This window comes from Ambystoma mexicanum, chromosome 11 (genome assembly GCF_040938575.1).
Source record: "Ambystoma mexicanum isolate Mex_15411 chromosome 11, UKY_AmexF1_1, whole genome shotgun sequence".
In the NCBI taxonomy this organism is placed as follows: domain Eukaryota; kingdom Metazoa; phylum Chordata; class Amphibia; order Caudata; family Ambystomatidae; genus Ambystoma; species Ambystoma mexicanum.
In genome coordinates, this window is record NC_090934.1 from 98,930,007 (window position 1) to 98,955,212 (window position 25,206).

A 25,206-nucleotide genomic window follows, 5' to 3' on the forward strand; every position below is an offset into this window, starting at 1 on the left:
TCATCTAGAATTATCTTCACTCCACTTGAAATCAGTTGTCTTTCTCAAATCAAACACAAATGGTATCCACCCAATCTTGGCTGTAATCTGAACTTTGATAGAATACCTGGCATATGCTCTTCTGCTATGCTCCTTTTCCTCAACCCAATATATGATGCAAAATAACTTGCACACAGTTTGCTTACTTCCTGATATATCCTGATCAGAACTTAATGTTACATCCCGTCCCCTTACCTCCATACTGCATAGGGCGTCCCTTCCTAGGGACAGCAGACAGAACCTTTTTCACCAGAAAAAAACCTTCTTCCCCTTTAAATTTGGGGGTGCATCCCTGGGAGAATGCGCTGCCTTGAGACTGCCCTCCGGCGCCACACCTCGGTCCCCTTTTCTGCGTCAACGGGAATGGGCCGAATTCACCAGTGCTCCTGGGTTTGGCTTTGGCCATGTAATTCCACGCGCGGATACTTTTCTGCCTTTTTATCATTAATGTACTCGGTTCTCGGGCGTCACGCTCTGCCCCGGCACATGTCGACTTCTACAGGGTTCAGCAGGTGTCCATCCTGCGACGGGCTCTTTCCATCTAATGAACCCCACACCCTCTGCCTACGTTGCCTTGGCCCAGACCACGGCTGCCAAGCTTGTACCAAATGCGACATGCTCTCCTTGAGGTCTCTGAAGAACAGGCTAGCCAGTTGGAAGGAGCTCTTTCAGAGATCGCCTCGAAAGGACCTAAAGGACTTGGTCTATTATCGAACTAAGCCCAAGGTAGGGCTGCTCTTTTCCAGCGCACCCTGCAAGGGAGACTCCTTACCAAGGACTCGCCCACACGGGAGGGACCGCTCGGGTCCTCGTACCAGCACGAGTACCAAGGCTATATCTGCTACCGAGGGGTCAGTAGACCTTCCCAGTGACAGTGCTGAGGGACCAGAAGGTTCTTTTTACCGCGGTTTCACCCGAGGGTGAAGCGCCTACCAGGCCAGAGCCTGAGGAACAGGGTAGGCCCCTTGATCCACACTGAAGAGTCCTGGGCGGGGCCCATTGAGCTGAGCAACACGACACAGGCACGTGGAAGGCAGCTTGACAAATTGGCCTCCGTGCCAGACGTTCCTGACCACTCCCTGATACCGCACCAAGGCAGGGAGCAGGTGGAGGAACGTGTGTCAAGGTGGGACTGGTGTCAACCAAGTATACAGCCTACCCTTCATTTGCGCAGGGCAGGTTCCCACTGCGTCCGTATGGGAAGGGCACACAACTGCTCCAGCAGCCGCCCGCTACCCCGTCCATATCACCTACAATTCCGGCCTGTGAGGACAGGCTTTTTGAAAGGTTCCTCGGGCACATAAAATCTCCACGGATGGGGGCCAGGGGGTCATCCAGTTAAGTTCAGGCGCCCGCTGTGCAGCCTCAGCCGTTCACGCCAGCTCCCCAACCGATTGGGTAGGCGGTTCCATACCAGCCTCTGGCTCCGGTCCCCACACCCTAGCCTTCGGCTCAGAGCACCCCTCCACTGTTACCGGACCCTCAGGTGGACACGGATGAGGAGGACCCCGAACACCATCGGCATAGGCCTTCCACGAACGTCTTGCAGGGCTGGCCGAGTACTTGGGCCTTCCTCAACCCAAGGTTGAGCAACCAGATGAGGGGCTGAGGGGGGGGGGGTCCTCGCCGAAGTCCTCACACTGTGTCCCACAGCAAGAACGAGGATGCAGAAGGACATTGTCGCCTTGGCCAAAAAGGGCTGGCTCAAGTCCCACTCGGTCCAGCTGGTCAATCGACACCTGGACGCCAAGTACAGACAGATGGGAGGGGGATACACTCTTGCTATCTGCCCACCCTCCGCCGCACTCCTGTGATCGCTGCGGCATTACTATACTCCAAGCCTCAGTCGTCCTCGTCAGCTGTGCTGCTACGCAAGGAGTGGTGTATCTTGGAGGCGTACGGGAAGAAGCTATATTCCAACGCATCCCTACCTCATCAAGCCAACGTGGATGCCATGCTGGCAGCCGTTAACCAAAGGCTTTAGTGGGCAATAACGTATTTCCTCCTAGAGCTTTCCGGCACAGAGCCAAGCGCACTTCAAGGCCTGACTAAGAGAATCCAGGCTGGTAGCGCAGGACAGCACAATGGCCCACCTCAATCTCTGCCCGGGCCATCTGCTTTGCCACAGACATGAGAAGGACGGCCTGGCTCCGGGCTACTAAGTTTAACCCTGATGTCCAGGAACACGTATTGGACTTTCCCTTCGAAAGTAGAACTCGCAAACCGGGAAGTCTTTATCCTTACAAAAGCCACGCCCAAGGCCTACACCCAGTCGCAGCAACGCTCCGACAAGGGGCAGGTGTTTGGCGGGTTCTGAGGCTTCCAAGAATGGAGGTCCACACTACCGGACCATTTTCCAAGTCTGCATCGGAGGAAACAAAAGGTGGGGGCAAGGGGTTTTTCCAATCACCTCCTCCAACAGCCTCGGAGGGGGAAAAGGCATGACATACCCCTTCGGGTCTACGTGTATACCCAGAGAGGATGAGAAGCCCTTCTAAAAAGTCGACGCCTGCGGTGTGGGAAGCATTCCGGGATAGACATGCTAAAGATCTTCGGAAAACAGGGCAAAGCTCTGTCTGCACCTTCGATAGAAGCTGGTGAGGTGCGATCTCAACCGGAAACAAGTGTGCCATCAAGCATGAGTGGACAGCCTGATTCACACTGAGCACCTTTGAGGCCTTGATTGGAGAAGGATCACTCGAGACAAGGCGATCAATCGAGGTCGACACCCTCGAAGCCCACAAAGCCCTTGGTGCCAAATACATTGAAGGAGCCGGTTGCATCACCAATTTCGAGTAATCCTTCGGTGCTGAAACTGAAGCCATCAACGCCAGTTGTCTGTTCAGCCACCTGGGCCTGAAGAGCCTCATAGGAATGCTAAGGCCAAGACTAAGTCGACATCTTCGGTTCTGAAGCCAGACATTTAAAAAAAAAAAAAATCCCTCATCCATTTTTGAGGAAGAAAGGTCTGAGGAGGAGGATGCTCCTTTTGGGCTCAAGTATGGAACCCCCAATGTGACGGAATGTCTATCGGAAGAGTGTGGGATGCAAGACCTTTGCGACACCTTACATAATGCCAGCAGCATTGACACCCCGCCTGAATTAGTTTGGCAGGCCAGAACCAGGGGAGCATGCAGACTCCTCATACCAGAAACTCATGTCCAGGGTGGTGGAGTATCTGGGTTGGTCCATGCCTCAGTACATTTTGATCAGGATGATCTGACATTTTAGACCCAAGGGCCGCTTACTGACCCCATATTGCCTTTCCATGTGGCTTTGCAAAAAAGTCACCAGAAATTGGAAGACCCCAGACACCAATCCGGCTGTGGACAAGTCCCTTACAAGAAAATACTGCCCTTCCAGTAACGACCCCCGGCTACCTGTCCCAACACCCCACTCCGGAGAGTCTGGTGGTCCAGGCTGCCACGGCTACCTCTAACAAGGCAGTGCACCCTACCATACTCTTACGTCCTGTCCCCTTTCCTCCATACTGTATGGGATTCCCTTCCAAGGGACGGGAGACGGAACCTTTTTCACCTGAAAAAAACCTCCCTGTTAAATTGAGGCACGGCCGAGGGAGCATGCACTGCCCTGACTTCACCCTTTTGCTCCAGGATTGTTGCCATTCACAAGAACTAGGCGGGCCTGAGTTGTGCTGGACCTTTCCACCCTCAACCTCTTTTTACCCCTGCAAAAACTGAAGATGGTCACGCCAGCTTTCATAGCCGAGACATTGGACAAGGGAGACTGGATGTGCTCCCTGGATCTGAAGGACTCGTACCAACACGTCCCAATTTGGCAGCCCCATCGTTCTTTCCTACGGTTCAGGATCATGGGCTTCCATTTTCAATTGCAGGTTCTTCCTTTTGGCCTCAACTTGGCCCCCAAGGACTTTTCCAGGCTCATGAATGCGGTGGCGCCCCTCCTCAGCGCTGGGCCTGCACATCTACCCATACCTCGATGACTGGCTCGTTGGGGCTACATCTCCGGAGGCGGTTCTCCACTCTTCCAATGCCCTTATGAGCACTCTTCACGATTTGGGATTCTCACTCGTGAAGTCACCGCTGCAGATTCCAACATTCTTGGGCCTCATCTGGGACACGTGATCCGAGAAGCTATTTCCATCGGACAGAATCTCTGCCATGAAGAGGGCCACCACCCACTTACTCAGGAGAGAAGTGACCTCTGCATGGGGGTACCAACATCTCCTGGGTCTTCTGGCAGCGGTCTTATTAGCTGTTCCGCACACAAGACTAAGGATGAGAAGGATTCAGCTATACTTCGTGGCCTCATGGAACCAGGAGCGGGGCTCTCAATCAGATATGATCAACGTTCCTTCAGCTCTCCGACCGCACCGGACTTTGTGGTCCAGAGGCTGCAACCTGCGGACAGACCAGCCCTTCCGGCTGCCCACTCCGCAGGCCACCGTCACTACCGATTCCTAGCTCGAGGGCTGGGGAGCCACCCTGGACGATCTCTCGGTACACAGCATTTGGGCGCAGATCTTAGGAAGCAAAGTTACAATTGCATACATGAAATAGGAGAATCTACCAGCTTACAGTATACATGCAGGTAGGACTCCGATATGACAAATATATACAATATAAAATAGAATAAAGCATGTACAGGCAGGAGGGATATACAAACAGTTCCTCAAACCGTTAAAGCATAGGAATATAGGAGGTTCACATGAAAATATAGGCACAGGAAGATAAGTTATCTACGTACAAGAAATATATGCAAAGAGGAATACAAGTGTTGAATACGTGTGAACTATACAGCAGAATGCTAAGGTGAGTGACAAAGTGGCAGTAGCCGTAGTATGACGCCAAATATCATGTTTTGTGATGAGAGCGACACCTTGGTTTTGCTCTTAAGGGATTGGAAGGACGGCTCAGCTCTGATAGCATTAGGAAGGGTTTTCCAAAGCTTAGAGGCCAGGACCGGGAAACTAGCGCTGCCAGCTTTTTGAAGTCTAAACCTAGGGAGGAATAGACTGTGGGCTTGGGCCACTCTCATGGGCCGAGTGGAAGTGTCAGGTGTGAGTCGGTTGACTAAGTAAATAGGGTGGGGGGTGGTTAGGCACTTGTGAGTCAGGGTAAGTGTTTTCAAGGAGATTCTATGCTCAACAGGAAGCCAATGTAGATTGCGCTTGTGGTAAAATCTGGTGATTTCGCTGTATGTTTTAATGTTGCTCTAATGGCATTATTCTGATTGACTTGCAGTTTAAGGTTAGACTGACTAGTCCCTAGATAAAGGGCGCTACAATAGTCCATCTTGGACATGACAAGTGTTCTAGCCAGGGTGATGGTTTACAGGCAGAGAAGTTTGAATGAATAGGCAGACGCTGAGCTGACGGCGTTGGGTTGTCTGCACAGTGATAGTCTAGGTAAATTTTTAAAGTTTTAGTATCCTTCGAGACCTCAATGACCTTCCCATCAATGATGAACGACTTGAAGACAGTGTCAAGTTTATTAAAACGTTGGTGTGAACCCATAATTAGTTCCGTCTTGTCGTCATTGAGGCAAAACTCCTGTTGCTCCATCCATGCTTGAATAGCCATGTAGATGTCATTCAGGGCTTTAGTGTCCACTGCATAATCCCCCGTGATGGGGATGAGTATCTGGATGTCGTCGGCATATTGTATGAGACACACAGATGGTCAAGAACATCAAACAATGGTTTGGTGAACACAAAGTGTTGGTTACTGGCAGGAGCCTTGGGGTACACCACAATTGGAAGGTTTGATTTGCATGAATGATGCATTCAACATCAGCAAAAGTGAGTGGAGAGAAGCTGAAAGGTTTAATGTTAGGAGTGGACTGGGTGATTACAGTTGGAGTATTAAGTTGCTTGTCTGTCTGTAGACCGTAACTTTGATTTTAGTTTGGAGGGTGGCAATTTTGTCCAAGAGTGCTTTCTGGATGTTCAAGCACCATTAGTGCTTTAGTGCAAGAATTGGGGGGGGGGGGGGCAGGAGGGGGTCTGGGGAGTAGCAGGCGATTCAAGTTCCTTCAGAATCTTAAATAATTCTTTGGTGTTAGAATCTGCTTGCGCAATAAGTTTGTTGAATATATCTTTTTTGGCCTGGAAGATAGCCTCTTTGTTGATGTAAGCTATGAGACCGTCCTTATGGGCATCGGAAGGAAGACTTATCCAACATGCTTCAGCATTGCGTTTTTCATTTTGTAGCATGCTCAGATGTGGTGTATTGGCTAGAGCTGAACGCCATCTGGCTGGCGCTCAGGGCATTCCTGCCACTTGTCAAAGGGCAAGGTTGTCCTCATCCAGACAGACAACTCGACCAGCATGTACTACGTCCTCCATCGGGGAGGCATCATATCCCCTCCTCTGTGCAGACATGTGGGAATGGGCCCTGGAAAACGACATTTACCTCACAGCAGTCCACCTCCCAGGGAAATCCAACCTGGAAGCGGACAGGCTCAGCAGGCTGGGCGCGGACAATTGCGAGTGGCAGCTAAACTACCTCGTTATTCAGGAGATTTTCAACAGGTGGGGTCACCCCCAGGTAGATCTCTTTGCCACCTGGCACAACAAGAAGTGTCCCCAGTTCGCATCCTGGCAAGGTCAGGGCCCTGGCACTCTGGGCAACGCGTTTCACCTCCAGTGGACCGGCATGAAACCCTACGCCTTTCCGCCCACTCAGAGTAATTTGCAAAATCGAGGAGCCTCGCCAATTGTCATTCTAATGACTCTGTGGTGGCCGGCCAGGCCATAGTTTTTGGAGCTGCTCAGTCTCTCGGAGTGCCCCTGATTCACCTCCCAACAGGCCCAGCCCATCTTCTGGCACAGCAGGGGGGCGGAGTCATCCACTCTGCATCAGGGAAAACTAGCCCTCACAGCGTGGTACCTGAACAGGTAATGCTTCGGCACCTTAGCCTCTCCCAGGCCAGTCTGCAAAGCTACCACGGCCCAGTACAAAAGCAAATGGATCAGATTCTGCCACTGGGCAGACGCCCAGGGAAATCAACCCCCTGGCATGCACCTTGGACGACATGCTCTCCTTTTCGGCGCACCTCACTCATTCAGGCATGTAGGTGTACACCTGCCACACATACCTCGCAGCCATTGGGGCTTACAGGAACTCGGAAGAGGGAATTTTCTCCTCCAACCGTATCGTCAAACATCTGAAGGGCCTTGCAAGGCTCTACCCACCCTTCAAGAGACTGCACCCGATGTGGGACCTTAACATAGTCTTGGGCGCCCTGGTGCACAAACCGTTCAAGCAAATGGCGTTTGTGCAGGCTGGTCAACATCAAGACAGCCTTACTAGTTGGCCTTACCTCGGCTCGTAGAGTCAGCAAAATCCAGGCGCTGGTTGCCAGAGTCATATACCACCTTTCACAAGGACAAGGTAGTCCTGCGGGCACACCCGGTATTTCTGCCCAAGGGTCTGTCAGCTTTCCACTTGATGTAGGAAATGGTCTTTACTCCCAAGGACAAAGCACAGAGTGCTGCACTGCATGGATGTTGCGCGTGCCCTGAAATTCTACTTGGACAGGACCATGGACTTCAGCAAATCGGACGCCTTGTTCATCACTTTCGGAGGATCAAGAGCAGGCTATTGGGCTTCTAAGGCTTCCATATCCCGCTGGATGGTCTCTGCCATCAAAGAAGCGTATGAGGGCCAGCATACATGCCCACGCAGTCAGGGCCCACGCAGTCAGGGCCAAGGCAACGGCTATCTCATTCCACCGCCATGTCCCTTGACAAGTCGTAAGCAGGGCAGCCACTTGGCCTCTCGGCATTCTGCCAGCATTACTGTTTGGATGCCGGCTCTAGATCTGATGCAGCTTTTGGACAGGTGGTTCTCAGGAACCTATTTGCTTAAGGAGGGTCTCCTCTCCACCCTGGGGCTATGTTCAATTGTAATCGCCCATACAGTATGGAGGAAAGGGGACGGGACCTAAGAGTAATTAGAAGTTACTCACTGTAGTGAGTAACACACTCTATGTTAAATCTATTGTCGACGCTTCAATGGGGACTGAGGTGTGGCGGCGGAGTCCGGGCAGTGCATGCTCCCTAGGCCGCACCCCTGCGCATCGCTAAATTTAAAGTGGAGTTTTTTCTGGTGAAAAAGGTTCTGTCTCCCGTCCCTTGGAAGGGACACCCATACAGTATGGAGGAAAGGGGACTATGGACTAGAGTACGTTAGTCACTACGGTGAGTAACTTATAATTCCCTCCTGATGGAGACCAGCGTGTGTATGGATGGTCATGGAATGGATTTTCAGCGGGGAGTATTGCCCTGAAGTCGACCAACTCCACATGTGCCTTAGCAAAATATTCGTACACTCTGTGGGAGTGCATATCCATGGCGGCAGGGCATATTCCAGAAGGGGATGAAAGAAACTCCTTCCTGGCTATTAAGGACAGCAAGGGAGCCATGTGTGAGTCCCTTCAGTCTGGATTGGACACTGCAGATGGCATCAGCAGGTCCATGGCCACAAGCAGTGTTGTGCATATTTGCATGGTTGCAGAAGTCTGGTTTTGCAGCGGATGTGCAGGCTCGTCTTAACATGCCATTTGGCGGGTCTCATCTTTTTGGCAGCAAGGGGGACGGGAGCCTTGAGAGGTTTCAGACCTCTAAGGCGGCTCCAAATCTTTAGGGGCTGCTGTTGGTCAACCTCAGCCTTTTCATCCAGCGTGACAGCCATGGAGGGGGGCGATATTTTCGCTACTATTCCTCATTTGGAAAGGCAAGAGGAATAGCCAGTCAAAGAGGCCAACAGAAGTTGCTTCGTGGTGGATGAGTTAGAGGTGGCAAGCCAGCTCCAACTGCAGCTACCTTGCCATCAGCAGCTTCAAAACCATTTTGAGATCTTGCGTCATGCGTCACTGGTGGGGGTCTCAGACTCAGCATTTCAGCGAGCCATTACTTCAGATGCTTGGGCTCTGGAGACAATAGCCCAAGGTTACTGCCTCCCATTTATAACGCAGCCTTACACCAATCCACCAGGCAAACGATCTTTGAGGATTCCAGATCCGCTCCTTGTGCAGGACTTATTAACCCTGTAGCTGAGAGGAACAAGGGTTGGTATTCCCCCATCTTTTGATCCCCAAGAAAGACTGGGGACTGAGACCCATCTTGGACTTGAGATACTTGAACAAGTTCCTCAGGACAGACCAATTCAAGCTGGTTACTTTCTGAGTTCCTTCAGGCCCCCCAAATACAGTGCTCACCACCCAAGGTTGAGGGCTCAAGACGTTCTTCAGATGGTTTCCAAATTTCAGGGTGCCCATAATCTTCGTGCCTTCGATTTCTAGAGGTTTCTCGGCCTCATGGCGTGCTGTATTTTTCTGGTGCCAGAGGCCTGCCCGAGAATGAGATCCCATTCAAGAACTCAATGGTCCCAGTGTCAGGAACAATGTCGGACCTACTTGAGGTTCCAAGCAGGGTCTCACAGGATCTTCTGTGGTGGACCTTCAAGGACAATATTCTGAAGGCAGAACAATTTTGCAACCATGGCCGGAGATTACAGTATTGATTGACGCCTCGCTCATGGGGTGGGGAGTCCACATCAACAATCGGACAGTCTAGCACGGAAGGGTTTTCTGCCTGCTGTATGGGGAAAGAATGTCCTGATAATGACGGACAACAGTGTCTATGCGTTACCTCAACAAAAGAGGTGTTGTAGGGTCACTACCACTGTGCAGAGAAGCAATGCATCTCTGGTACTGGACAAATCAAGAAGGAATCTCTATCGGCAGTTCACCTAGCTGGGGAGAACAGGATGGCGGATGCTCTGAGCAGGCAGCAGTCTCCCACGACTGCTAGGAAGTCCTTCAGGAGATCTTCGCCCCTTGGGAAACCCCTCAAGTAGAATCAACCGGAAGTACGAAAGGTACTGCTCAAGGGAATTTGCTCAGAGGAGCTCTAGGAGACCCGTTCATGTTGGATTGGGATTTTCCGCTACTATACGTGTTCCCGCTGACCCCTGTCATTCCATAAGTAATTAGGAGATTGAGACGGTTCGGAAGCCGCATGATCCTAATTGCCCCAGATTGGGCCAGGACATGGTACCCGGACTTTCTAGACACGTACATCTGTCCTGATACGTCTTTCACAAAGGGAGGATCTTCCCTCGCAAGGGGAGGGTCAGGTTCTCCACCCAGATGTCAACACTCAACCTTCACGCATGGTTTCTGAAAGGTTGAGATGCAAGGATTGGGACCTCCTATATGACGTGATGGTAGTGTTGCTTTCGGCAAGAAGGCCAGCAACAATCTGTGCCGTTGGAAGAAGTTTAGCGACTGGAGCAGGAAAAAAAAATGTTGATCCTTTCCTATACTCGACTCCCGATGTGCTATCCTTTCTGCTTTCATTAGCACACAAAGGAACATTGGGGACCATTAAAGGTTATCTGGCAGTGCTCCATATTCAAGAGCTCTTAGTGTAAGACATGTCTTACAGATTCCAGTGTAGTACCAGGTGACTTTAATCTCCTGTAAAAAAAAAAGGGGGGAATGTGGAAATAGGAGGGGTTGCCATCATTGTCGGGAACAATCTCTGCTTTTTAAAAAAATATTCTAGTATATGTGGAGCTTGTGAAATTGTCCACTTTAAAACTCACACCTAGTAACGGCTGTCCATTTCATTCTGATATATTGCCCTCCTGAAGACACGCCATATAGTTTATCAATTTAATGAAATTACTGAATAAACCCAACTGCTCAACTTTACTATTAGGTGATTTCAATCGATGTCGGGGCAATGCTGCAGATGGAGGCATTGATTCTGGATAAAAAAAAACTCGATAGTATTCATGTCTGTGTATAATGAGCCGACCCATATTAAGGGAATGTTAGATTGAGTAGCATCTTATATCAAAATAGATTAAATTGATATTAACCATGTATTGGGTGAGATCATACCTTTTTGACTGCTTCGCAGGCTCAATAAACCCAAACAAGTTATTCGCAGGAATCTGAATAAAGTACAACCCAATGATCCAATTGATTGTTTAAATGTTCTTATGAATTCCACCACCGTCTTGGATGACCCATGTATTCTGGGTACCTCCTTATAGATGAATCTTATGAAGCCTCTAAATAGAGTAGCCCCTATGAAACTTAAAACCATTGGAGACTGGCTCAATCGCAATAGCTGGTTTACACCAGCACTAAAAGGCAAGCAGAGCGTGTATGGCTCAAATCCCAAACTGACCTAAATAAAAGAACATGGAAGTCCTTGGCGCAAACGTATAGATTAGCAATCTTTGAGACTGAATGTTTTCAGTGACCAAATTGAAAAGAAGGGAAATAGTAGTGGAAATCTCTTTGAAGTAAGGCTGAATGTGCACCCAAAGTCCTTCACTAGCAGGCCTTTGCAGAAAGTCAGCTTGGCCCATAAGTAAATGGCAAGTAGCCTGGCCTCTGTACAATTTAACCTGCTGGAAATTAAAGAAAATCGTCTTGAATTCAAATCAGTTACTGTGGCCAAGATAGGACCTACTACATGCTATGGCAACACTATTCCATTTAAACTTGTCTTAGGACATGCAAATATTTTTGGTCCTTTTCTTATGCAATCTGTGAATGTAGTTTTGCGTATAATACTGTTCTCCAGCATGGGGTCTGGCATGGATTCACATGCTCATGAATATTCCCCGTCGTCAGGCTGGGAATCCTCGGTAAAGAAAAAACCAGTATCAGTTTCGTTTCTGATCTGTCTTTCGTAGTAGTAACCAATCACTGATCTCTGCGTCATACTGACCACAGCCAATGACTGCCCTCTACCTAAGCCCCGCCTCTGGCAGCCATCTTCAGATTTTTACCGCACGTTCATGTGTTGGGATCCTCGTGGCTCCGGATGCGCCCGTTGCAGGAATTCCTGGACGCGCGCTGGATCCAGACGACGGGCAGCTTCGAGGAGAGGATCAAGCTCGACGAGAGCTTCCGACGAGCGATACGGTGGTGGGGCACCCGCGCGCATCTGACGGCGGGCATGGACTTCCAGACCCCAGCCCACCAGGAGACAGTGACCACGGATGCCTCCCTGGAAGGGTGGGGAGCGCATACCGAAAATCTGCACGCAAGAGGACTTTGGCTCCCGACGGAGAAGTCCCTGCACATCAACGTCCTGGAGCTCCGTGCAGTGTTTTGGGCCCTCAGGTCTTTCCTTCCGTCCCTCAAGGGCAAGGTGGTGAGGATCTTCACGGACAACACCACCACCATGTTCTACATCAGGAAACAGGGCGGAACCAGGTCCCCAGCGCTGTCCAAGGAGGCGCAAGACCTGTGGCATTGGGCCATCGCCCAAAGGATATTTCTGGTGCCGTTTCATCTGGCAGGGATAAAAAACACCATCGCCGACTCACTCAGCAGGGAGCTGCGCTCGTGCCACGAGTGGGAACTACGGCAGGATCTAGTGGATCGCCTCTTCCGACGGTGGGGCGCACCCCAGATCGACCTGTTCGCGACGGCGACGAACACCAAGTGCCGGAGGTTCGCCAGCAGGTTTCCCCAGGCGAGGAGCATGGGCGATGCTTTCTCTTTCCCCTGGGAGGGCCTGTTCCTCTACGCGTTCCCTCCCCTGCCCCTGCTAATCCGGCTCATCAATCAGCTCAAGAGGTCACGGTGCAGGATGATCCTCGTCGCACCTGCGTGGCCGAGGCAGATTTGGTTCCCGGACCTTCTGGACTTGTCAGCGTCCCCGCCAATCAAGCTGCCGGCGGACGCGGATCTACTCTCCAGGGAAGGAGGCGCCATCCTCCACCACGACCCCAAGTCGCTGAACTTGCAGGCCTGGCTCCTGCAGCGCTAGAGTTCGGAGGATACGACATACCGGCCGACTGCAGAGAGGTTCTTGCAAAGGCCAGGGCGTCCTCGACTCTAAAGTGCTACGGACACAAGTGGAAGAGGTTCTCTGTCTGGTGCCGCGCACAGAAGATCAACCCTCTACGGATTACGGCTCCCCAAGTACTGCCGTACCTGCTGACGCTGGCCAAGGCTGGACTGGCACACGCGTCCATCAAGATTCATCTTGCTGCGATCTCCCGATACACCAGAACCACGGGGCGGACGTCCTTGTGGTCTCATCGTCTGGTGAAGGAGTTCATGAAGGGACTATTCAGATCGTTCCCGCCGGTGAAGGCTCCGGCCCCGGCGTGGGAGCTCAACGTGGTGCTGACCAAGCTCATGGGACCTCCATTCGAGCCTCTACACTCGGCCCCGTTGAAGTTTCTGTCGTGGAAAACAGCTTTTCTCGTGGCCATCACCTCCGCACGACGGGTGGGAGAGATCCAGGCCCTTTCCTGCAAAGCTCCGTATTTGACTTTCCACGCCACGAGGGCAGTGCTCAGGACGCACCCCTCCTTCATGCCCAAGGTACCGTCGGACTTCCATCTCAACGAACCCTTGGTGTTGCCTGTGTTCTTCCCGTCGCCTTCGTCGCCGGCTGAGAGGACTTTGCACTCGCTGGATGTGGCTAGAGCGCTGAAGTTCTACGTGGACCGCACGAGGTGCTTTCGGAAGACGTCACAACTTTTTATAAACTTTGGACCTGTTAATCAAGGGAAGGCTCTCTCGAAGGCTTCCATTTCCAGATGGCTCTCCGGCTGTATCACGTACTGTCACCGGTTGGCTAACCGACCGCTGCCTGGCCGTCCGAGAGCCCATTCCACCAGAGCGATCGCAGCTACCACGGCGTTCCTATCTGGTGTGCCCCTGCTGGACATATGCAGGGCTGCTACGTGGAGGTCGACGCACACCTTCACGAAATTCTACTGCGTCGATCGGGATTCCAGGGAGGAGTCCAGGGTCGGCCAAGCAGTGCTGCGCAACCTGTTCGCCTGAGGTGAGCCTGGTGAGGAGGTAAGATGCTTAATGTTGAGTTTGATGTAATGCTTAATGTTGAGCCTTTGCCACCTCCCGTGGTTGTGCATGTGTGTACTGCTATGTATTCTTTATTCATGAGCATGTGAATCCATGCCAGACCCCATGCTGGAGAAGGAACAAGTTACTTACCTGTAACTGTTGTTCTCCAGCATGGGTCTGGCATGGATTCACATGCGAACCCTCCCGCCTACCCCTCTGCGGCTCTTCACTTGGTCATACTGCCACTTCACGTGCTTCCAAATCTGAAGATGGCTGCCAGAGGCGGGGCTTAGGTAGAGGGCAGTCATTGGCTGTGGTCAGTATGACGCAGAGATCAGTGATTGGTTACTACTACGAAAGACAGATCAGAAACGAAACTGATACTGGTTTTTTCTTTACCGAGGATTCCCAGCCTGACGACGGGGAATATTCATGAGCATGTGAATCCATGCCAGACCCATGCTGGAGAACAACAGTTACAGGTAAGTAACTTGTTCCTTACAGACACAATTAGAGGTTGTGGGAACTCCCCATCTAAAAAAAGCAGGTCTGAATCCCAGAGACGATGATAAATTAAACCTATTACAAACGCCCCATTTCTCTTAAAGTTTGGATATTGTCTCTGCAGTTTCAAGAACATCTAGAATGCTGAACTTACAAACTCAAAAGCTGGCCATTATGGACAAAAGTAAAACCGGGCTGTTGGTTTATTGGATTTATCAGCAGCATTTGATCAGAGCAAATACAGCCATATCATCCTACAAGACAACTGCGATCCTGCGACAGACGTCTTCTGATTATCCCTCACTCGGTTTTCATATCTAGAGGTGACAGAAGATTATCCGTTTTGGGTCCCAGGCTGTGGAATTCCCTGCCACTACCGCTAAGAACAATGAGCTCCCTTCAATTTTGCCAGGCACTTAAGACCTTCCTTTTTAGGTAGACGGCCCCATGTCATCTGGGAGCCTTTCTTGATCTTCCTAGTCTACCTCCAGTTGTCGTCTGCGCCAATATACGGTTTATTTCGTTTGGTGCACGCTGCAAATGTTCAAAATCAATCCATCTCTTGGCTCACAAGTGCCTCCTGGAAACATTAACTGCGGGAGGCTGCTCTGAGAATCCTGTGGGCTGGATTTGCACCTTCCTAAATAAGATATCCAGCGTACAATGGCGAATTGCTGTGTCTGATCAAGCCATATTGACTGGAGTTCCTTATTGTCTGCTATTTACATTGTGTCGAACCATTTTGAAATCAACTGGAATTGGGGTGCAATTTACTAAATCTACAGATGATACCCAGCTATTGATGGAGCTGAGCAGTAACTATTACAAGGATGCCAACTAATTTCCATCTAATACGGTTAGTCACTGGATGTCGACACATTGGATGTGTTTGAACAGTTCGAAAACTGAAGTAATATTTGATTCGGCGCAGGCTAGAGTTGAGCTTGACCCAGTTATTTGAACTTCAATGTCAAGGGTGGCAGTATCTCAGTCCTGAATAAGGTGAAAAGATTGGGTGTTTTTTATTTTGAGTATTCCTTGGGCCCCGAAGCACATGCTGAATGCATTGCTAGAAGCTTGCAATACAAACTGAGCCTTTTAAAACAAATTAAACTGTTAATCTCTAGTAAAAACGGCAAAAGCTTGGTGAGAGCCATAATCATGCCCAGAATTGATTATTGCAACGCTGGTTTCAGTAGAGCCAGCAAAAGCAGTATTCAAAGGCTGCAGGTGATGTGAAATGAAGTTGTCCAGATTAAGAACATTCCCAGGGGAGAATATGTCTCCATCTCTAGGAAAGATCTGCGTTGGCTGCCAGAATTAAATTCGGAGTAAAAACTTAACGCAGAAGTGCCCTTATGGTGCAGCCCCATCTTAGTTTCAAGTCTGTTGTAGTATGATCCAAGAAGAATACTATGTTCCTGTACTACCAATGACCTGGTGTGCATTAAAGCCATTCGGATGAGGGGCAGGGGTCGCTCCTTCCCAGTCCAAGCAACAACTGCATGAAACACTCTTCCAACTGTTTTCTCATGAAAGAAAACTACGCTCCTTTAGGAAACTGTTGAAAATTCGATTAGATTATGATGTTGTGAGGATTTTGCTTCCAGCTTTGCCCTCCTGTATTTGGCAACTCCAGCTGCATGAAACAAAAAAGCAGTCAACATCTCCCCCTCTGCACTTTGCTCGACTTGGACGTCTTTCAGTGTCAGCATCCGTCAGGGTGCCTCTCCAGTGTCTGGTTCTCCTGAATTAATTTCACCTGTGTCATTTTTTTAAACGTCCCAGTCTTTCTCTGCAGTTTCCAATGACTAGAATGCAGCATTGGCTTCCCGTGTCGGTCATCCTTATTACTCCATCCCACTTCCTTGTCTCAGTGCTGAAAAAGGTGGTGGGAGGCAGAAGGGGAGATGAATGAGGTTATGGGCTAGAAAAACCTGGGAAGTCAGTCTCTATTACAAGACGTCCTGTAGGAATGTTGCACTGGCACTTGGTTGTCCCTAAAGGTTATGACTGACGGGTTGTCTCTTCCTGCCTCTCTGAAGCTTGTGCTCTCCCACGTGGTCCTACGCAGATATCTACTCCAGGGTCAATCAGCTAGTTTCTGCCTGTCCCTGGCTACGTTGAGAGGTTTCCTTTTAGGGAATCAGTGACAAGGTTGTCCGGTTCATCACAGTACCTGAGGATTGTTAACCTTTCACACTGCCTGTGTTCATAAGGGCTTGAGTCAGATTCTAGATGCCAGGGCTTTCTTGAACAGGTTACTTGGCTTCAACCTGCAATGTATTACGCCACTGCATAGAAGTATAGTAATATTTTAATACCCCTTTGGATAATCTTATTGAATGTTTTGCTGTTACTGACACTAAATTACCCAGGACTGCTCTGCTACGATTAACCACTAGGAGTTAGAGGATTTAAAGGAATTCTTGTTGCCTAGTTTGTTACACGCTCAACCTAAGCTGATGTGTGAATTTGTTAAACATCAGGCACCCAAAAGATTAATGGAGTTCCAATTGTGAAATGACTGCCATAACTTTCATTTAGGGCTACCCCCCAAATGATTGCTTCATCAGCTCCAGGTAATTCAAAATAAGTCCATTAGACTGATCTTTACCTGAAACTGAGACCATGTCACCCTTTGCCTTCGTCTTTCTGCATTGGCTTGTTGGCAACCTAATTGCATTAACAAAAATGCTATGCACCACACACCAGGAGTACAATGCGATGGGTCCTGCATATCTTCAATACTGCCCTGCAAGAACCAAAACATCTTCATCCGTATCTTTCCAGATATTGGCTTTGCAGCAACTCGGCGGGCACGTCTTACTGTTCCGCATATGGCTGAAAACCTGTTTCAATCTTTGCTTCAACCCTTGGCCTCTAACCAAGCACACTTCAAGATTCCATCTGCCTAGTTCTCCCTTCTTACTGGCACCTAGCACCCCTCTTAAACACCAGGTTTGCACCTGTTCTGCCTGTACTTACTGGTAACTAGAACCCTCTAAAGCTACGCCATTTCTATACATTTTCTGCACTTGTCCACTGTTCCTTTTAATACCTCACTGTTTTGAAATCTTCCATGGTTCCGAAACTCCCCCTCTGGTTAATCCCCACCCCCTCCCTCTACGATGCGACAGTTGCTGCTGGCGCGTTACAAAACATTGTAATTGCTTGTTGGGCATGCATAGGCAAGTGACAAAATCTAGTCTGCTGAAGTGGTCTTCCCATTCCTGTTTCCACAGCAGTACAGAGCAAGAGGTAGAGGATGGGGCAGAGGTGCATTCACCAGCAATGATTTTAAAAATCGGAGCAAAGATGAGGAATGGGACCCAGAATCTGCCCCTAAAAGCAAAAAATATTATGTGGTAAGTCTGCTAAAAGTGCATGTGCCTACTTTTAACTTTGGTTGTAAACTTTTATGTTCTACTAAGTTGTCCCTATAGAGACTGGATTGACACTCACTCTACAGAAGAGTTTGGGGAGGTGGGGGATGCTGGCGCACTGGGACTCCCACCCCCCACGCTCTTCACTAGATAGGTTAGCATGTGAAAACATTCACACATCCTTTTTAATAGGGTTTTACTGGTTTGTCTGTCTCGCTTAGGCTGCACTCGCTGCCACTCTTATTACAGGTCTTTTTCCAACATGGATCGGCAACACTTCTCAGTCCGGCCCTAAACACTCTAGGCAGAAGCCGGCCCCTCTGTGTACTCATTGTTTCTTCCAGACATCACTCTGGGAGGACCGTTTCCTCTGTCTGGAATCGCAGAACTGCACAAATGTTTGTTTTGTTACGACCGGCTACCTGCAAGTGTTCTGTGTTCCCTGTGCCTCAGTCTAGTGGTTGAGGCTCACTCCTAGCATGTGAAAGCTTGCAGCTGGTAGCAACTTCGAGGCACCTAGCAGGTCTAAGATTTAAGATCTTGAAGGAAGCTGAGGTGCTGTGTAAGTAGTTGCCTGCTGGTTCAACAGGGTTCAGGTCACTTGATTCTGCTGGCTGGGTACTCCTTCAGGCTCATGCCAGATTGTTTGATAGTCCCCTTGAAACCCTCCCAAGATCAACTCCAGGATTTCACCCCCTGAACTTTGTCCTGGCGTTCCCAGAGTATGTTGCCTTTATGCTTGCTGAAACACTCAAGGGATAGCAGCCATGGCTAAGCAGTGTCTTGGTGGGGCCGCCAATGCCACCATCATAAGTGTGTAATTGTATAGCGGATGTTTAACCCTGCAGCTCCATACACACGTTACCAAACTCAATTGTACACGCATTTTATTGACCTCTGCAGAAAGGGCTGAGTGGGCTTGCTGGGTTTCAGAAGTGGACCCCGAGGTCTAACAAATACTTTAGTAGATGCATTCTCCAGCATGGGGTCTGGCATGGATTCACATGCTCATGAATATTCCCCGTCGTCAGACTGGGAATCCTCGGTAAAGAAAAAACCAGTATCAGTTTCGTTTCTGATCTGTCTTTCGTAGTAGTAACCAATCACTGATCTCTGCGTCATACTGACCACAGCCAATGACTGCCCTCTACCTAAGCCCCGCCTCTGGCAGCCATCTTCAGATTTTTACCGCACGTTCATGTGTTGGGATCCTCGTGTTATTGCTCTCGAGCGTTAGTGCTATTTTTCACGTTTTTTTTTTCTTCTCAAAAACTTCGTTTTTTCAGGTCAAAAAGAGCCTCAAGCTCCACCGACTCTCCATCCGATCAACGGGGACCCGTGTCGGATTCGTCTACGCCCCTCAAGGGTGACGATTTCATCGAGCTACGCTTTTGGAGGACTCCAGAAGTTTCTCAGGCCCATCTCGGACATGGCCCAGGAGAAGGGAAGCTCGACGCCCGGAAAGCTGTTCAGGGTCTGCCCTGGATGCCAGCTGCAGAATGTCTTTAAGGAGGACGAACACTCCTTTTGTCTTTACTGCCTACATGAGGACAAGACGCACGTGGAAAAGGACTGTGCGTTTTGCGGCAACATGTCGGAGCGGACCATGAAGGACCGCCATCAACGTCTCGCCAACTGGCTGGAAGGGAAGAGCCCGTCCGGCGAGAAGAGGAAGAAATCCGAGCGGTCTTCTAAGACCTTTGAGGACGCCCAGGCGACGGGGGTCTAACACAAGGCCAAGCACCGCGAGTCCGCGGGCACCGGGAGCGCCGAACGGTCGGGCTCTACGGGCGCCAGGCAGGGCGCATCCTCCCCGGCACCATCAACCACGAGCCAACGCTCTGGTTCAGGTAAGAGGAAGGCCGAGCACCCGGCGAAGCTCCTGGAGAGGCCCCGGTCGAGCTCGAAGGCCCCATCGGAGGGGGAGCGAGGCAGTGTCCCCCCCCCCCCCTCAAGGAGAAGGCGGTGAGCCCACCTAAGGTGGTGAAAGCCTTAATCCATCCGGCCAAGGCCTCTATCGAGACAGTCGCGGCGGCCCTGGCTCAGCCTGTGGAGGCTACACCAGTGGTGGCGACCTCGGGGCTCAGAGTATCCCTGCCACCGCGGAGGGAGTCCTCTTTTATGCCCATCGACAGGACCCCCGTGAAACCTCCGGCGGAGAAGAAAGGGGGGGCAGGAGGTCGTCGTGGATTCGGCCTCAACCTCTGAGGAAGAGCTGATCGAGGTCTTAAGCCACGGCGTTGGCGTGGAAGAAGACCAGCCCGTCGGGAGGGATCCCGACGCAGGAGACGACGATATCGTCGGGGTTGCTGACGGGGCCCCTGACCACCCGTCGGACTCCCCTCCACCAGCGCCGCAAGACAACTCTGCGGCCATTTTGTTGGCTATACAGTCCTTATGCTCGGAGATAAGGACGAGACTGCCGTTACCACCAGTGGAGGAACCACTCCCGTCGGGGGACCCGGAACCAGGCCCTTCTGGCAGCCCTCCCCCTAAGAAAAGGATTCACCCTCCACCTCCTTTTCAGCCGTCGCGCCCCGTTCAGCCCTCCTCCCGTCCATGACTCGAGGGGATGATACAGGGACTGACACAGGGACTGACACGGCCGCGACGGGTACGGACGACGAGGATCTGTCGTCGTCGCCTCCCACCCGGGCTTCCCCGCCCGACGAGATTGGATCGTTTCACTCCATGATAGCCAGGGCATCCGAGCTCTTCCAGCTCTGCCCTGAGGAGAAGGAAGGTTTCCTTTATCAACGGCGCGAGGCCAAGAGGAAGACGGTCCTCGCCGTGCCTCTACTGGACGATATTTGGGATGAGGGCCTCGCCCTCCTCAAGAACCCATCCACGACGCTGGCTAGAAGAGACCGGTACGAGAAGAAGTACCGGGTCCCGGACGCGGCCCCCTTGTGCCTCCGGGCACAGCCGACCCCAGACTCCGTCGTCTCCGCGGCGGCCAGGAAGAAAGCGGGGGGGTGCGGCCTCAACGTCAACTTCCCCGCCGGACGGCGAGGGAAAGAAATTGGATACGATGGGGCGCAGGGGCATCTCGTCTGCAGCGACGACGATTAAGGCGGCCAACGCCTTGGCTATCGTAGCCCGCTACGACAGGGAGCTGTGGTACAAACTGGCCCACCTGCTGGACTTCCTACCGGACGACAAGAGGGCGGATGCCCTAGAGATCTTGCAGGAAGGTGAGGTGGCGTCGGACCACGCCATCACGATTGCGACGGACATCCCCGACACTGGATTTCGCCAGTTGGGCAACGGCGTGTGCCTTAGGCGGCGTGGATGGCTCAAGGCTACTGACTTCCGTCAAGACGTACAGACCAGAGTCTTGGACATGCCGTTCGATGGAAACAACCTGTTTGGGAAAACAGTGGACGATTCCCTTCAAGCCATCAAAGCGGTGACGGCCCGGGCTCTCGGGGTTCTCCAGCAACGGCAGAGCCCTTTCGGAGCGGCGGAGGCAAGGGCGCCTCCAAAGGTTCCGGCGGCGGGTTTTCCACCTACCGTCAAGCGGCCCGTTCGTCGTCGCAGGAAGCTTACAGGGGACGAGGCAAGTCAGGCGGACCCCGCCGTCGTCGCCAAGGAGGTCAAGGCGGCAAAGCCTCGTCGAAACAGGACTGAACCGGCCGTGGGGTCGGGCCCCCACCGAAGCACCCTGGTGGGAGGCCGGCTGGCGAGCTTCGTCAGCGTGTGGAAGTCCATCTCCACTGACCGTTGGGTGCTGGACGCCCTAGCCCAGGGCCACGCGCTCGAGTTTCAAAGTAGGTGCCCGCGCGTCCCCCCCTGTTGCCAGGAAAGAACTTCACGTCCCTCAGCTTCTCTTGGAGGTAAAGGCGATGCTCAGGAAGGGCGCCATCGAACTCGTCCCAAAGAGGCTTCGGGGCTCCGGAGTTTACTCAAGATACTTCCTCGTGAAGAAGATGGGAGGATGGCGCCCCATCCTAGACCTAGGACGACTGAACAAGTTTATCGAGGCACAGAAGTTCCGGATGGTCACCCTCCAGCACGTCCTGGGTCAGCTGGAGGAGGGCGACTTCCTGTCGTCGTTGGATTTGGAGGATGCCTACTTCCATATTCCTATCCTAAAGGGGCACCGAAAGTTTCTCAGATTTGTGGTCCAAGGGCGTCACTATCAGTTCAGAGCCCTTCGCTTCGGACTACGGTCGGCACCCAGGGTATTCACCAAGTGCCTCGCACCGGTGGCGGCGCAGCTGCGCCGAGAAGGGATCCACGTCTACCCCTACCTGGACTGGCTCATCCGAGCCAAGACGAGGGAGCTCGCCGTGGAGCACACGGCAAGGACCGTCCAACTTCTCACGGACCTGGGATTCTCCGTGAACTACGCCAAGTCCCACCTGGTGCCCGCGCAAGACGCACTGTTTCTGGGAGCGAAGCTCGACAGTGTCCCTTCTGGCCTCCCCGTCGGAGGAAAGGACCAGGGCCATTCTGGCAAGATACAGCGGATGTTGGTTGCGGACGCGGCCAAGGTGAGGTCCATCAAGTCCCTCCTCGGAATGATGTCTTCTTGCATCTACCTCATCCCCCTGTGCAGGCTCCGGATGCGCCCGCTGCAGGAGTTCCTGGACGCGCGCTGGATCCAGACGACGGGCAGCTTCGAGGAGAGGATCACACTCGACGAGAGCTTCCGACGAGCGGTCCGGTGGTGGGGCACCCGCGCGCATCTGACGGCGGGCATGGACTTCCAGACCCCAGGCCACCAGGAGACAGTGACCACGGATGCCTCCCTGGAAGGGTGGGGAGCGCACACCGAAAATCTGCACGCGAGAGGCCTTTGGCTCCCGACGGAGAAGTCCCTCCATATCAACGTCCTGGAGCTCCGTGCAGTGTTTTTGGGCCCTCAGGTCCTTCCTTCCGTCCCTCAAGGGCAAGGTGGTGAGGATCTTAACCGACAACACCACCACCATGTTTTACATCAGGAAACAGGGCGGAACCAGGTCCCCAGCCCTGTCCAAGGAGGCGCAGGACCTGTGGCATTGGGCCGTCGCCCAAAGGATGTTTCTGGTGCCGTTTCATCTGGCAGGGATAAAAAACACCATCGCCGACTCACTCAGCAGGGAGCGCGCTCGTGCCACGAGTGGGAACTACGGCAGGATCTAGTGGACCGCCTCTTCCGACGGTGGGGCACACCCCAGATCGATCAGTTTGCGACGGCGACGAACTCCAAGTGCCGGAGGTTCGCCAGCCGGTTTCCCCAGCCGAGGAGCATGGGCGATGCTTTCTCGTTCCCCTGGGAGGGCCTGTTCCTATACGCGTTCCCTCCATTGCCACTGCTGATCCGGCTCATCAACCAGCTCAAGAGGTCACGGTGCAGGATGATCCTCGTCGCACCTGCGTGGCTGAGGCAGATATGGTTCCCGGACCTTCTGGACTTGTCAGCGTCCCCGTCAATCAAGCTGCCAGTGGATGCGGATCTGCTCTCCAGGGAAGGAGGCGCCATCCTCCACCACGACCCGAAGTCGCTGAACTTGCAGGCCTGGCTCCTGCAGCGTTAGAGTTTGGAGGCTACGACATACCGGCCGATTGCAGAGAGGTTCTTGCAAAGGCCAGGGCGTCCTCGACTCTTAAATGCTACGGACACAAATGGAAGAGGTTCTCTGTCTGGTGCCACGCACAGAAGATTAACCCTCTACGGATTACGGCTCCCCAGGTACTGCCTTACCTGCTGACGCTGGCCAAAGCTGGACTGGCACACGCGTCCATCAAGATTCATCTTGCCTGCGATCTCCCGATACACCTGAACCACGGGGCGGACGTCCTTGTGGTCTCATCGTCTGGTGAAAGAGTTCATGAAGGGACTGTTCAGATCGTTCCCGCCGGTGAAGGCTCCTGCCCCGGCGTGGGAGCTCAACGTGGTGCTGACCAAGCTCATGGGACCTCCGTTCGAGCCTCTGCACTCGGCTCCGTTGAAATTTCTGTCGTGGAAAACAGCGTTTCTTGTGGCCATCACCTCCGCACGACGAGTGGGAGAGATCCAGGCCCTTTCCTGCAAGGCCCCGTACTTGACTTTTCACGACACAAGGGTAGTGCTCGGGACGCACCCCTCCTTCATGCCCAAGGTACCGTCGGACTTCCATCTCAACGAACCCTTGGTGTTGCCTGTGTTCTTCCCGTCGCCTTCGTCGCCGGCTGAGAGGACTTTGCACTCGCTGGATGTGGCTAGAGCGCTGAAGTTCTACGTGGACCGCACGAAGTGTTTTCGGAAGACGTCACAACTCTTTGTGAACTTTGGACCTGTCAATCAGGGGAAGGCTCTCTCGAAGGCTTCCATTTCCAGATGGCTCTCCGGCTGTATCATGCACTGTCACCGGTTGGCAAACCGACCGCTGCCTGGCCGTCCGAGAGCCCATTCCACCAGAGCGATCGCAGCTACCACGGCGTTCCTATCTGGTGTGCCCCTGCTGGACATATGCAGGGCTGCTACGTGGAAGTCGACGCACACCTTCACGAAATTCTACTGCGTCGACCGGGATTCCAGGGAGGAGTCCAGGGTCGGCCAAGCAGTGCTGCGCAACCTGTTCGCCTAAGGTGAGCCTGGTGAGGAGGTAAGATTTGCTTAATGTTGAGTTTTATGTAATGCTTAATGTTGAGCCTTTGCCACCTCCCGTGGTTGTGCATGTGTGTACTGCTATGTATTCTTTATTCATGAGCATGTGAATCCATGCCAGACCCCATGCTGGAGAAGGAACAAGTTACTTACCTGTAACTGTTGTTCTCCAGCATGGGTCTGGCATGGATTCACATGCGAACCCTCCCGCCTACCCCTCTGCGGCTCTTCACTTGGTCATACTGCCACTTCACGTGTTTCCAAATCTGAAGATGGCTGCCAGAGGCGGGGCTTAGGTAGAGGGCAGTCATTGGCTGTGTTCAGTATGACGCACAAATCAGTGATTGGTTACTACTACGAAAGACAGATCAGAAACGAAACTGATGCTGGTTTTTTCTTTACCGAGGATTCCCAGCCTGACGGGGAATATTCATGAGCATGTGAATCCATGCCAGACCCATGCTGGAGAACAACAGTTACAGGTAAGTAACTTGTTCCTTAGTCCACCAAGTCAGACCTAGCTCATTGGACTAATGCACTACCTGGCTCCTAGATGCCACTAGGTTGCACGTCAGCATCCAAGTGTTCCTTCATGGGGGTGAAGGTGGCGGAGGGTGCGCACAAGGCCCGACTCCCCACCCAAGCAATCCCCATCTCTGTAGAGTTGTTATCCAAAGCAGAACTTGCAGAAGTTGTAAGGTCCGCAAGAGCTGTCTTTAACGGACTGCCCGGCCTCGCACAATGACCTGGCAAAGGTACCTCCTGGAATTCTCCTTTTATCCAAGATTTGGACTTGAAGCTTGCCCAGCTCCACCAATGGTAAGGCTATACATCGTTCATACTGGTAGTGGCTATCTAATCATGG

General features: G+C 52.1%; 1 protein-coding gene across 3 annotated transcripts in view; it reads left to right on the forward strand.

Annotated features, from left to right (window-relative positions):
• Positions 1–25,206, forward strand: part of THRAP3 (thyroid hormone receptor associated protein 3) — a 422,162-nt gene that overhangs the window by 361,709 nt on the left and 35,247 nt on the right. For all 3 annotated transcript variants that reach the window (XM_069622622.1, XM_069622623.1, XM_069622624.1), the window contains one exon: positions 17,627–17,749. In XM_069622622.1, coding sequence (XP_069478723.1) covers positions 17,627–17,749 — 123 coding nt within the window. The remainder of the gene's footprint in view (positions 1–17,626; positions 17,750–25,206) is intronic.